We start from the raw sequence: 13257 nt of genomic DNA, 5'->3' as shown, positions 1-13257 counted from the left end.
AGCATGAAGGAAAAAAACCAAAGCATCCCAGCTCAAACCCCTCACTACAGGGTTGCCAAGCTGTAGCATGTAACACTATGCATTCGAAGTACAGCATATTTTCATAATACCAAGATACAGAATACATAATACCAAGGTACCACATGCTGGTAAAACTGCTGAATGTTCATAAACGCTGGCATGTTTGAATGCAAAAACAGACAGGATTAAGAGAAAGTAAATCATCATTATCTGAGGGAAAAGGTAAGCTGCACCTAGACTAGAAGGCTGTATCCATACCAAGTCATGTGATTTACAATTTATAAAATTTTGAAACTACTATTAATCTGTTCCTCACCTACTTGTAATGAGGGAAATAAAAAAGATAATATAATGACCATTTAAACTGAAGTATAGATGAGTAGGTGAAAAGTCTGCTGAGAAGAACTGGTACCTTATAAACATAAAGCTCGTGAATATCATCCGACAAGGTAGTGCCATCATCTCTCATCAACGGAGTGAATGCAAAACCAAAGAGCTTCTTTTCTCCCTTGTCTTTTGCTGTAGCAGGAGATAGAAATAGGGAACCATATTTGTACATATTCTGTTCATAGGTGCCAAAGGTTATTCACTAACTTCTCTGCATTCCTAACAAAAAGCATGCAGGCTACGTAAGAAACAACATACAATATAGTGTGTCTAATTCTATGCAAGTGATTGACAACGCTCAAAAACACAAACATGCCAATCATAGCAAAATATAAAATGTACATGCTATAAAGAAAACATTCTACAGGAAAACACAGGAAAAGAACAGCAGGGGAGAACATCCACAAAATGTTTTGCCCTGCACTGATTGTTCAGAATTTTTTTTAATGTGCTGTTTAATAAATATAGCAACAGGCTAATTAGCAGTGCACCTTCACTGTATTTTAAGTTGGCACCCCTTTCCTGCTTCCCACCCAGTAACAGCCTCATCCAAATATAAACTGACAATGGAAAGAACTCAGCTTTTTTGGATCTCTTTTGGTTATATTTTGCACTCACTAGAGCAATGTCTGAACTCAAACCGGAGGTGAGACCCACGGAACCTGTCTATAGGAATGGGCAACTTGATGATTTCCCCCCATCGAGGGCTGTTATTGTGGTAAAGGACGAAAGAGTGGTATGCACTCCTGCTTGGCTCTCCTGAGCCCAGGCTGATGCAGTCCTGGAACAAAAGAAAACAAAATTTAAGATAAAAAACATCACATCGCTACAGATGAGTCATTCTATTACACGGCGATAACCTTTATGTAATTCGTATCTTTCTGTAGACATAAAGGAAGAGTCAGAAGCAGAAAATCAGACACAACAAAATCTGAAGTTTTGAAGAGATCTTTAAATTGTGTTTTGGGTCAAAGGATGAGCTAGGACACCTATGATACTGGACGAATTCCATTATCTTAAGTTATTTTTTAAGCTAAGTTTTCTATCAAGCATAGAACAGATACAATAAACATGTAAGTCCAAATATATAAAGATGAGTCAAAAAAAAAAAAGGACCTAATAGGACCATCACTTGTAATATTAGACTTTTCTAAAAATATCATTTAATCAGATTTCTGCTTCAGTATCTCAGTTCAGAAGTGATACCTGAACTTTTCAAGCTCTTAAAAATGTTGGTTTTTTGAAACTACAACCATTCAGCCGCACCGAGTATCCCAGAAAATTCTCATCGAGTTACTTCATTAGTGATAAGCAAAGAATTTCTGTTGAATAGTCATCACCCAAAAAGATGATGGGATCTGCATTTCTGCTTTTAGATATAAAAAGCTCAGAGATCTTGACCTATCGATGTATTCTCAAAATACAGATAGAGAAAAACTTGAATTGATATTATTTAGGAAATATAAAAAACCTTAGTCAGAACACGAGTGAAGGAAGTTAGGTGAAATACTAAAGTCCTGAAACAAGGACAGTAAAAGGCCCTCTGTGATGAAGACATGGAGCAGGAAGCACATTTTTTTAATACAAGCACTAACCCATGTTCTAGACCTAGCACTTACAAGGTGATCCAAAAGATACGACATCTTACAAAATGATGCAGAAAAAAGAAACTTTAGAGATTCTTCACTTTTAGCATCTCTAAGGATAATGAATCCAGGAAGAAACAGAAGCTAAGAGACTCAGAATAACACACGCAATACAAATTCTGACGTAGAAACACCCCACATGGAATAGCATCATGACAAGAACTACCTGTCACTTCCCCAAGGCATCTCTAAATTCTATCCCAAGAAAATACTGACACTGTTGATTTGATTTTTTTCATCTGTAGTCAAGGGACTATCAAGTCAATTATATCCCATTAACCACCAGCAGCTAGTTCGGCCTCTGGTAATATTCTTCTGTCTTGGAAGAAGTTAAGAATTTGTGAAGAGCCCAAGAAGTAAGAAAAGTTCTCCGGAATTTTGGGATGCAGTGCAAGAACAGCCTCCCTGGATAGGGATTCATTGCAAAGGCTCTAATCCAAACTGAGTGACTGTAACATATACTTGCAAAACTCAGTCTTATCAAGTAAGCCTTAGTAACCATATGGTCTGTGCCAGAATCCCAGCATAAAGGGGATTTTTTTTAAAATACAACAACAAGAATTAACTGTTGCAGATATTAACAGGTTGGAGTGAGATTAGTAGTGTCAGTACTAAAAACCAGAATGCCTGCAATATCCCAGTTATATTTTGTTATAAGAGTAACTTGTTGGGCTTCAACACAGCAATTCTGAAACCTCATTCTGCATCAGGTTCTTAGGAGAAAGTAAAATAGTATTTGTATTTCTTCTCTAAAGGTACAGTAAAAATTCAAATTTTTCCTGTTGTGTCAAAAAACTACCTGCCTTGGCAGACAAATAGTGAGTCTTTGAATGCTGTTTCATGCTATAAACTTTAAATAAATGAATAAATGAGTCTTTCCTCTTGGTTAACTTAGTTTCTATGCATTTATACTACAATCTATAGTCTGAGGAGGGAGGACTGTTTAATTCCGAATTGTGATCTGCAACACATAAACACCTAGTTTCCACGAAACCCAGATATGTAGGTGAATTAGAGGGCACAGACAAGTAAGGGAAGCTAAACTAGAAAAAGTATCAGATAATAATTTTATCATTTAAGGTATGCTTTGCAATTAATGACATACTCCTGCTACTGGAAAAGAAAGAAGAATAAGTGAGAAATGTGTCAAGGTTTTTATTTTTCAGACTACATTGGAAGATACTAACAATTGAGTAAGACGATTTTGAAAAGGAAATACTCATTTTCATTTTGAACAGCACTGCATTCAGGGAATAATTTCACTGCTTTCAATGGGACTATTTCTGGACCAAGAAATAGTCCGCAGCAATAAAGATTTGAGACAGACAGAATATTCTCATTAACGCTGCATATGATCCCGCTAAAGTCTTCACAAAGGCATAATTCACATTTGGATTGTGCTTCTGGTCAGGAAAAGTTTAGAGATTTTATTCTAATGTAAGATGAACACTTTGTGGCAGTTTCCCTGCTGGACTGTGTAACTCAGCACATGCCTCCTGATTTGGCAGTCTCTGCTTTGGAAAGGCCAAAGGTCAGGAACATTAAAAGATATTTCAAACAAGAACAGTAGTGCATTTGGGTCAACGACTGACCTTTCAGTGTTCTGCCCATACTATCGTAAGCTTGGAGGTTTTTTCTTAGGTTCTCTACTATATCACCTACTGAAAGCTATTAAATTAATGTCATAATTCAACAAATGAAACAGAAGAAAGAAAATAGCTACACTTGACTGTGAAAGCAATCTTGGGTCATGCAAGTGATCATTCAGGTGACAGGGATCCCAAACAAAGCAATTCTCTTTATCACTACTATACCAAGCCCTATCCAGCAATTCTCTTTATCACTACTATACCAAGCCCTATCCAGCACACACCTTATTCTTAACATTTATATTAAAAAGTTAAAACTCCTCTACTGCAGTCTTCGGTATTTTCTTTTAGATTATGCTGAATGACCGAAATGAAAGTCCTGATCCAGCAGTCTCTTTACAGCTGCTTCATCTAGGAATGAAATTATATTGGGTCTTTGGGTGAAACCAGCTCCCTCCTAATGGAAAATGGCAGCTCATCACACACTGTTCTAGGTGTCCACACCAAAGATTACATAAGCCAGATCGTTGCAGTGAAAAATAAGCCATCTAAGGTTTAAAACTAAATTCTTAACATAAAAGGTAAAACAATATTCATTTAGTGGCATTCTAAAATAACCCAGACTAACAGACCTGTGTTAAGTTTTAGACAAATGGATACCTAGGCTTCCCAAAACCCACTGCACAGATGAGATGGTTAGAATTGATGGAGCTCTTTGTTCTCAGGGCTTTTCACCTGACACACAGGAATATTTTGAGCACCAAGTTTGCCTGTATTTTACAACCAAAATCTGCATTCTGAAAGTTGATACGAACTGGAAATCTACAGTTTAAGGAAGTGAATCCTTATGATTTTCAGGGCATTTCTATAGACTCTAAGCAGCCATATATGCTTAATAGGGTCAACTGTCTTCTACAAGGACAAGGACATTACTGTTGAATGGTAAAATAACCCACTAAGTTAGAAGTAATCCAGACAGCTGTCTCATTTGCTTTAACTTTGGTAAATGAATTTGCAGAATTTTTAAATCATGTAGAAACTACTGCAGTGATGAAAAAAAGAGTCATTGGTTTGCAATCTCAATTCTAAGCAGCCCTTTCCTTCTCTCCAGTGCTTGTGATTATTCCTTCAAGTTTTCATTTAGCACTTTCCAGCTATGCCTCTATATTCAGTTCAACTGACATTCAGTTTTAGATGTTATTTTTCTAGTTCTACTCTGCAGTTAAGAGAGAACACAAATGCACCTAAGCAGTGAGAGGAGGAGTTCAAATTAAAGGGAAGGAAGGTTCAACTTCTATTGTCTTGATGTCCCTTTTACTTATTTTTCAGTAGCTATGATAGCTTATACCTTTGAGTATTTCCTATGTAGTAAAATTCTGCTGTCTGCATGTTTGAAATACAGGCATCATTAGACGCCATGAACCAAAGATCTTCCCGACGTAAATGAAGTATCTTTGTTGCTTTGACTACAACTACACAGAGGAGCAATAACATAAAAACTAGTATAAAGATTTTCTTTTAAATATGTGGTTTAAGTGTAAAGAACCACAAAAGATTCTTTATATGTAAAGTCTCTCCTTTATGACAAATGTTCACCTGATTTTTTTCTGATCAGAATGACCACCTTTTACTATTCTTTTTTCATTTGTATCATGTCTGTTCCACTATCCCAGGTAAAGTCCTGAAGTACTCTTACAACAGTAATAACAGGCAAGGGTAAGAAAAAGATAACTTAGTGTATCTAAAGAGAATTTAGTATCTGTGAATGACCATTCCAACCAAAACCACAGAAAAACTAAGACTGATAACGTCAAGAAATTATATGGCTTTTATACTTCATCATTAGCCACAGTTACAGTATAATTAGCTACCTTTATGTACATTAGCATTTGAAGGGGAAGTTATGATTAATACCTTTCAATGCAGCCATTTCTCCATTTCTGATAGGTTTACGTTGAAATACTTTCTGTTTACTTCTCTGTCCTTACTCCCTCCCACCCCACACAAAGCTGACTTATCTACCTTTTCCCTTCAACAATACTAAAAGCAAGAATGGAGGAAGAAAGAAAAACATTAAACATCATCTACAGCTGGAACGGAGCCATCCCAGGGTGGAAGCCAAGATCTTGGAAATAAGGCAACTCAAATTTATCCTCCAAAACTACGTTCAGTACCATAACTTCAACGACTCAGATTTAAAACTCTCTTGTAATCACATTTCATCATGTTGTATGACACACATTATTTAATTTTAGATATTTGTCATATACTCTTCAGTTCTTCCTGACTACAGTCACTCTAAATTTTCTTTTTACTATAGCCACTGGCATCACATTTTGAAATTACATAAGCTTTTCAGTTTATGAATATTTTCTCTAAGTCCCCTATTCCCATCCAGGGGAAGTGCTCCAAATTCTTTCAAGTTTATAACTGACCTCTTCCTTCATCATAATATATCACTTAAAAACTTAGCAAAAAAAAAAAAAAAAAGGAAAGTAAGAGCTAGTTTTAGTTTAGCACTTCCCTTGCATCAGAGGCAACAGAACAAGAGAACGTGTCCATGGGGCAAGCAGATGGCACCTGAAGCTCAGAAGAAATAAGCACCTACCTTCAAGATTTCTCCATCCGCATACAGCACATACATGGTCACTTCGATGTTCTTCTGCACACTTTTCCCACCTCTTTCAAAGTCTCCCTTTTCTAACGTCAGGTATAAGTCATTGCGTATATCACCTACAGTAAAAGAGTGGAGTCGCATGCTTAAATTCAACATGGAAGACTCGGTGCCTGGGTGCAACATATTTTGATTCTGCAAACTGTTTTCTGTGTTCTGCGAGACTATGGCCGATGCCCAAATCATTCCAAGCAGCAAGTTAATTGTTAATAAAGATGAACATTTTAATATCAGTGCATAGAAGTAGACCATTGTTAGTAATGGCTTTATTAAGTGTGAACTCAGAATCAATACTTGTTTTTATCGTGTGTAAGTGGGGAAGGGGAAAAAAAACCCCCTTCTACTGCTTTGCCTAGTTAGCGGATTTGGAAGTATCAAGCTAAGCCTGACAAAACATCATTAACATCAGACGTCCTATTTCCAATAGGTTTTAGTAAAAATGAGTATTTTAGTGATGATCATCAGAAAACTAGGTTCAGTTAGCTCTTCTTCAAGTATTTTCTATATTTTAATTTTTTTTTAATCATAACACAGAGGAAAACCAGCCTTTTTGGAAATCTAGTTTTAATTCAGTTCAGATGGATTAAAGAAGGAATTATTAAAATTCTTCTAGTGAGATTTCTGTCTAGGCCCTGGTGTCCATATGCATGACTATAAGAAAGCGGGCAGTATGGATACTTGCCAATTTCGCACTACCTCATTTTCAAGAGCTTTCCGAGAAAATTACTATTTTCAGAAATACAAATGCTAGCATCTACCTCAGCATCTTGTTACCCTGAATTTGACACGTTCTCGCTCACTTTTTTTTTAAAGAATCTGATTTGGGAAACTCTGCTTTCAAAACTAATGCAGTCAACTCTAAAGCATGCACCAAAAGGATAGCAGGTAGCACCTATTTTTATGTAAGATTTAGTTACTCTCACAATTTCACGACGGGTCACTTACCACTTCTTTTTATTTACTTGCCACAAAGGTAAGTACACTAAAGGGCCTTTGTATAAAAATACACAAAAGTTAAAACAATAAAAATACTTCAAGGCAAGTACTTTGTTAAACAGCCTCAAGAGACTAAATAATGAAGTAATGGAATGGTTGTCCAGCAAAGCAGAGACTCCTTGAATGTCTGATTTCTTCCACCCCAGTACTTGGAGAAGCTGATGCAGTAAACCTGTTTATTAATTAAAGCACAATGAAATAGGCAGCATTTGCTTTCAGGCAGTGAGGGATATCCTTTTGTGACTGTCAAAGCAGCACTTCAACTTCTTCTTGAAGTCTATAACCCCACAGAATTTGTTCCTTAACCTACTGTAGGGACAAAAAATAAAATCTTTCAGTCCTGTCTTTACTATCATTTTCATTTCTGGAGACAAGTACCACTTTTTAAGCATGGAAAATACAGCTCTGTAGGTGACATTCAGCGTTTTCTGCTAGGAGCTCTTTATGAATGGAAACCTGTATGCAAAATGTCGTCCTCTTTCCATCAACCTCACTCTCACTGTGGATTCACACAGAGCTGACTGCTTGAAACACCTCACAGTTAGAGGTCTGAAAATGCTGTGGCCCATTAACGAGAAAAAGATGACAGCAAGAGGCTGGTGAAAGACCTCAAATATTTGATCTGTTTTTTTTTTATCAAAGAATAGGCATCAAATGCAACACTCTGCAGTCCACAACAACAGAGACAATTATCTTGCTGTATAAAAATCAAGCTAAGCTACCTTTTGTTGACTGTAGGAATATCAAGGAGATACAAAACTCATCACAGAAGAAAATTTAGTCGTGACTTTTGTTTTGAAAATCCTCCTGCTTAGCATCCCTTTTTTCTTAGTAGTTTGCACAAAGAGGAAAAAATTTCAATTTTGTGTGATATAGCTCTTAAAAGAAATTAATTGTACTCACTATAATTAGCATTTTGGAGCTTCCTATTTATGACCTCTTTTCTGGAAGACAGTCTGGCTACACAAAGTCCAATGTCAGATTGCAAATAATTTTCCAGCCTAAATTAAAGGCAGCATTTGGTTATATATAGAATCTTATCTTCCATTAAGCTTAACAGGAGGTATATTACTTCACTAATTAAAAAAATGCCTTTGGGGTGGGGGGTGGAGGAAACTAAAAACCAGTAGATTTGCGTCAAAATGAAGAAAGAAGAAGGGAAAAAGTATTTTAGTGAAGTATAATGGTTCACCTTTGCTTGTAAAAATATTGTCTATTGGCTCTTAAAAAAACAGAAAAAGTAATTACATATACTACAAATAGGTAAGTGAATATATCTAGAAAAGACAAAAGCATGTAACTATCAGGTATGGAGCTCATCAGTTTCTTGAAAACCTCAAGTTTAAACTACAATCTCAAACACTTCCGTTTATTTCAGTGAAAATACCCTTACTGCAGAGAAGTATATTGTTTCCTAACGTGTGAACCACATCTCTTGCCGAGTCCTTGCATGTCATTTTTTTCTCCAACTGCTACTGTTTTTGAGGGGTTTGCGCTCAGACGCACTAATGGGCTGCACAGGAACTAGAGCAAATACTTGAACACAGAGCAGTTTATTGAAAATTTTATTTGGAGTATGCAAATTGCACGGCTAGAGAAACCATTCTGCACGGCACCATGGAAGCGCACGAGCAGATAGTGCAGTGCAGCTCGCATGTGACTGAACACACTACAAAGCGTGATCAGTACGATCAAGCAGTGATCCTTCTCAGCTCTGACCCAGAACGACAGCTACATATCAAATCAAAAATCCTTGCAGAGAGAGCTTTTCCCATACTTAATTCCATCGTAAAAGGAAAAAGGTAAATGAAGAACTTGTCTAACAAACCAGACAATTCATGCCCTCTGCATGGAAAACTACTGTTCAAACCGACCTGGCTCTGACGTGACGGTAACTCTTGCATTTTGAGAGAAAAACAGTGTACACCACTTGGATCACTTAAGGCCTCACATCTTCACAAATAGAGCAGTGCAGATTATACAACTGGGTCAGCTGTGGCCTCGTATTATTAGTACAGGAATAAAAAAAGTGCTAGAAGGCTAGTGGGACAAAGTATTTATAGACTAAAACCTGCGGATGACATTTTACGCTGAGGTCTCTGTGTTAGATGGCTGCCGAGGATGTACTGAAAACCTAATGAGAGTTTTCAGAACGGAATTTTTTTTAAAGCCCATCTCTCTACAACTGTTTTCAATTTAAAACCAAATGTAAACTGCTTTTTAGCATAAAATACATGCAGTTACTAGTTCTTTATGAAATGTCTTGAAATATACTATTTTTAACAATAATAAAAAAAGAATTATATTCTGATGTGTTATGCAGTTCTTCCTTTACCCTCCCTTCACATTTATGGGGGTTTTGTTCTGTTTGTTTTAACCTATTTACGTAGCTTTATGTCAAATGTACAATTGTTTAAATTATAAATGATACATTATAGCTGGGGTGTAGGGGTGTCGCTTATATTGAAATTAAATTCTTTCTCATATCACCTGAAACTATTTTAATGGTAATGGCAAAAAAAAAAGCAGTGGTGGAAAAAGGCTACATGAGCCACATATCGATTTTGTTTTTACAATATAAAGAAATGTACTGGAAAACTTCCAAATACTTATTGATCATTTTCAAGACTTAATTACATTAAGTAGTCTAATGGCCAATAATTGTCTAGTATCTATTAGAATTACGAGATTTATCCTGATAAGATTTGTAGGTTTTTCCACTAGAAGACTAACCAGTTACTTGAACTGGAATGTAGTAACAATTCACAGAAACCGTCTCAGTTAATCTAATGCTTTTTATTAAGGGATCCTGAAAGATTTTGTACACTAAGGACAGGAAAGGTCTCTGTTTCATGCAGGTGAATACTGTGTCAAAGAAAGGTTACATAAATCACAAAAGTTCCTACAAAAGAGGCAAACAGATCTCTGACATCTTGATTCTAGCAAATTTGTTTTCTAAGAGGCCAATGTTCTATGACTTTGTGAACCCATGAAGGACACGTAACATAATCCTGTAAGCTGCGGGAAAAAAGTGGCAGCTCACAACATTCAGGACGCGAAGGTTTAAAATAACCAGAGATTCATCACTGGATTTTTTTAAACTGAAAATTTAGTCTTTTACAATTTAAGCAGCCAAGGATATAAAAAAATAATCTATCTATAAAATTAGTATTTATGTCTGTATTTGTTAAATTGTTGAGATGGTTGTATTTACTGGGGGCCCAACACTGCGACATCCTGCCTACTCATATCTCTAGCATCAGTGGGCTTAGCAATTTAAAAAAAAATACTGGCATTTTACAGAGGACTGCCAATAACCCCCAGAGCATGAACAGGCAAGAAGGACCTCAGAGTGTCTTCCATAATGGCTTATGAAGAAAAACCAAAACGATACATTTATTCCATATATAAATGAACATCCCCACAACTAGAGTAAATTAGCATCACCCCACCTGACTTCAGCGAGGTTACAGCAATTTAAATCACTACGGGTTTGGTTCTGTAAGAGACTCAGTCCAGCAAGTAAGTAAAGTCTTTGAAACAAACCATAAAATGTAGAATGCAGAGTGTTTTACATGTATGTATAGATTTTTAAGATGCTTTTGGCTATATTTGTTCTAGCTCTTTACAATGGTAACTGCTGCTCTTTCTGGCCATTCCCTTGATGGGCAGTTCTTCTCTGCAGTAGCTCTGGAGGCCACTGCACAAGAGCAGGGTGCCAGCAGCTGGACTCTGATCTCAAACACCAAACTACACCCTTACCTTAAGTTCTAACTTTCTCCAGTGACGAACATGCAACTGCTTCTGATGTGCAGTAATTTCAACACGAGTGAGATTAACAGAACAAGGCCCACAACCAGCTTTGTGATCATAACGTTATTTTTACAAAACAGACTAAAGGAAAAATGTGACAGGGTACTGTATGGGACAGGTCTCAAATGCTCTCTGGCCTTTTTTCTGGCTGACTATTATCGACTTGTTCTCAATCATGTCTCAAAAGATCGTGAGTGCCAGTCCTCAGACCGCACGATTTTCCCTTCCTTTAGCAGTGAAGTCACCTTTCACACAGGTGTACAAACCTGCTGCGTTGCCCACTGTATGGCTGCCTGCCTGTTAAAATGAAGAAGCCTGGTATGGTCAGACAGTCTCGGGGAACCACATCAGATCCATCTCAGCAGTTTATTTCTTTGCCCCTTCACCAGTCAGCCACTCAATTTTTTAAGGCTTATGTTCTTGAATTAGTTACAGTATGCAACTATTAACATTATTGTGAGTAATATTACAGCAGCAAGGGGAAACACGAGCTTTTATCTACTGCCTGTATGGCAAATTAAATTAACATTCCCCCCACCCCGAGCATTACCCAAGTTTAACTCTGTGTGTTCCTCTAGCTTTCAGTGAACAGAACACTAAACTGTTTCAAGGAAAAGGAACAAACAATGTTTACTAGATTATTTGCTATCCATAGCTTGATTTCTATGTCTAGAAAAGAATTTATACAATGCTCTTTTAAAATTAAATTATTTCCCTTAAACAGTTTCTCTTCAGTTGCGGTGAGTTGATTTGTAATACATTTTTTTCTCATCTCCTCTAGCTTAGTATTTTAACTTTCCATTTCTGCAAGTTTATTAATGACAAAAATATGTTTTTATTCTCCTTGTGAACATTTTTGGGGATAATTATTACATAGTTATGTCTTTTAGTCTCGCTGACTCTCTTGCCATGAACTTTCTGAGACTAGCTGATGGATTTTGCCACGTCTGTTTCTTAAGGCATTTTTCCCATGACTTTGTGCTCTCTGACAGAACAGATGCTCAGATGTTTCTCACCTTTGCTACTGATTCATCTGCCATAGCTACTAAATTTGTCTGAAACACTGGGGTACGAAGATAGACTAATAAGACAAAGTCTACGCTCCTCTGTTACCAAAGTTTTCCTATGATGTCATGATTTGCTATCTTTACCAATCCCCAGCATTCCATGAAAGATATGAAAATGGGAAAAAGCAAGCAATAAGCAGACATTACACAGAAAAGCAGAAACTTACACCCAACTATCTTCATCTCTGCATCAGAAAGAAAGAGGAGAGAATAAAGGGAAAGGAAAGGGAGAGAAGCCAGGAAATTAAGACAAGGAGAGAGAAAAAAGAGAAAGAAACATCACTCACAAGTCAAAGATGAAGCATGCACTTTTCATCAGAGGATCAAAGTAAAAGACAGAATACTTATCAGCACATGGGGAAGGGAAGGGATGTCCTTTGGGGAACTGACAAACGCCATGCCTATGCAATAGATTTCTGATCAGCAAGTTCTGTATACAAATAAAGTTGCAATCCAAAAGGCAAGCAGCACATGCCTCATTGCTTTTATCTCTGAGGAAAGGTAAAATTGTCAGGATCAGATGGAAGGTCTTCAACTCAGTAGCAATTTAGAAAAGGCAAAAAAGAAAACCAACCCACAAATGAACAAAAACCAACCACATCTCTTCATGAGGCTGGTTTGACTGAATCCCTTCTGATTCAGACAAAAAAGATAACTAAAGTCTTTATGATGCTCTTCTCAGATCACAACAAAAGCAAACAAAGAACATTTTATCTTTAGAAATGAAGACAGGCATGGTTATTTTGTAGGATACTAATCTTGTTCTGCATAACCATGCAAGACATAAGCACATTAAGACCCGTTTCACTTTATTTCTTAATGATGACCAGCTACCACTCACGTTGCTCATACCTGAGTGAGGGAAAGGAGGGCTTGATACATGAACAAACGCTACCATTTAGAAAACAAAATGGGATAGGGTAACTGTGTGCTAAGACACAGCTACAGAATTTTAATGGTTAACATATCTACATATGAAAGGATTTTCTATTAAAAAACGAAAGTGAAAATGTTAAAACCTATGACCAATAAGATTCATTTGAAATGCTAGCGCTATTTAGTTT

At 36.8% G+C, this 13257-nt stretch overlaps 1 protein-coding gene across 1 annotated transcript in view; it reads right to left on the bottom strand.

The window, feature by feature from the left end:
• The window catches only part of DOCK3 (dedicator of cytokinesis 3), a gene marked incomplete at both ends in the record, with an annotated part of 123551 nt that overhangs the window by 54534 nt on the left and 55760 nt on the right, over positions 1-13257 (bottom strand). Inside the window, 3 exons of the mRNA XM_010291889.1 lie at positions 434-540; positions 1027-1189; positions 6252-6376. Of these exons, the coding sequence (XP_010290191.1) occupies positions 434-540; positions 1027-1189; positions 6252-6376 (395 nt within the window). The remainder of the gene's footprint in view (positions 1-433; positions 541-1026; positions 1190-6251; positions 6377-13257) is intronic.

The sequence above is a fragment of the Phaethon lepturus genome, unplaced genomic scaffold, assembly GCF_000687285.1.
Source record: "Phaethon lepturus isolate BGI_N335 unplaced genomic scaffold, ASM68728v1 scaffold10870, whole genome shotgun sequence".
Taxonomy (NCBI): domain Eukaryota; kingdom Metazoa; phylum Chordata; class Aves; order Phaethontiformes; family Phaethontidae; genus Phaethon; species Phaethon lepturus.
This window is presented reverse-complemented; position numbering and strand designations above follow the sequence as displayed.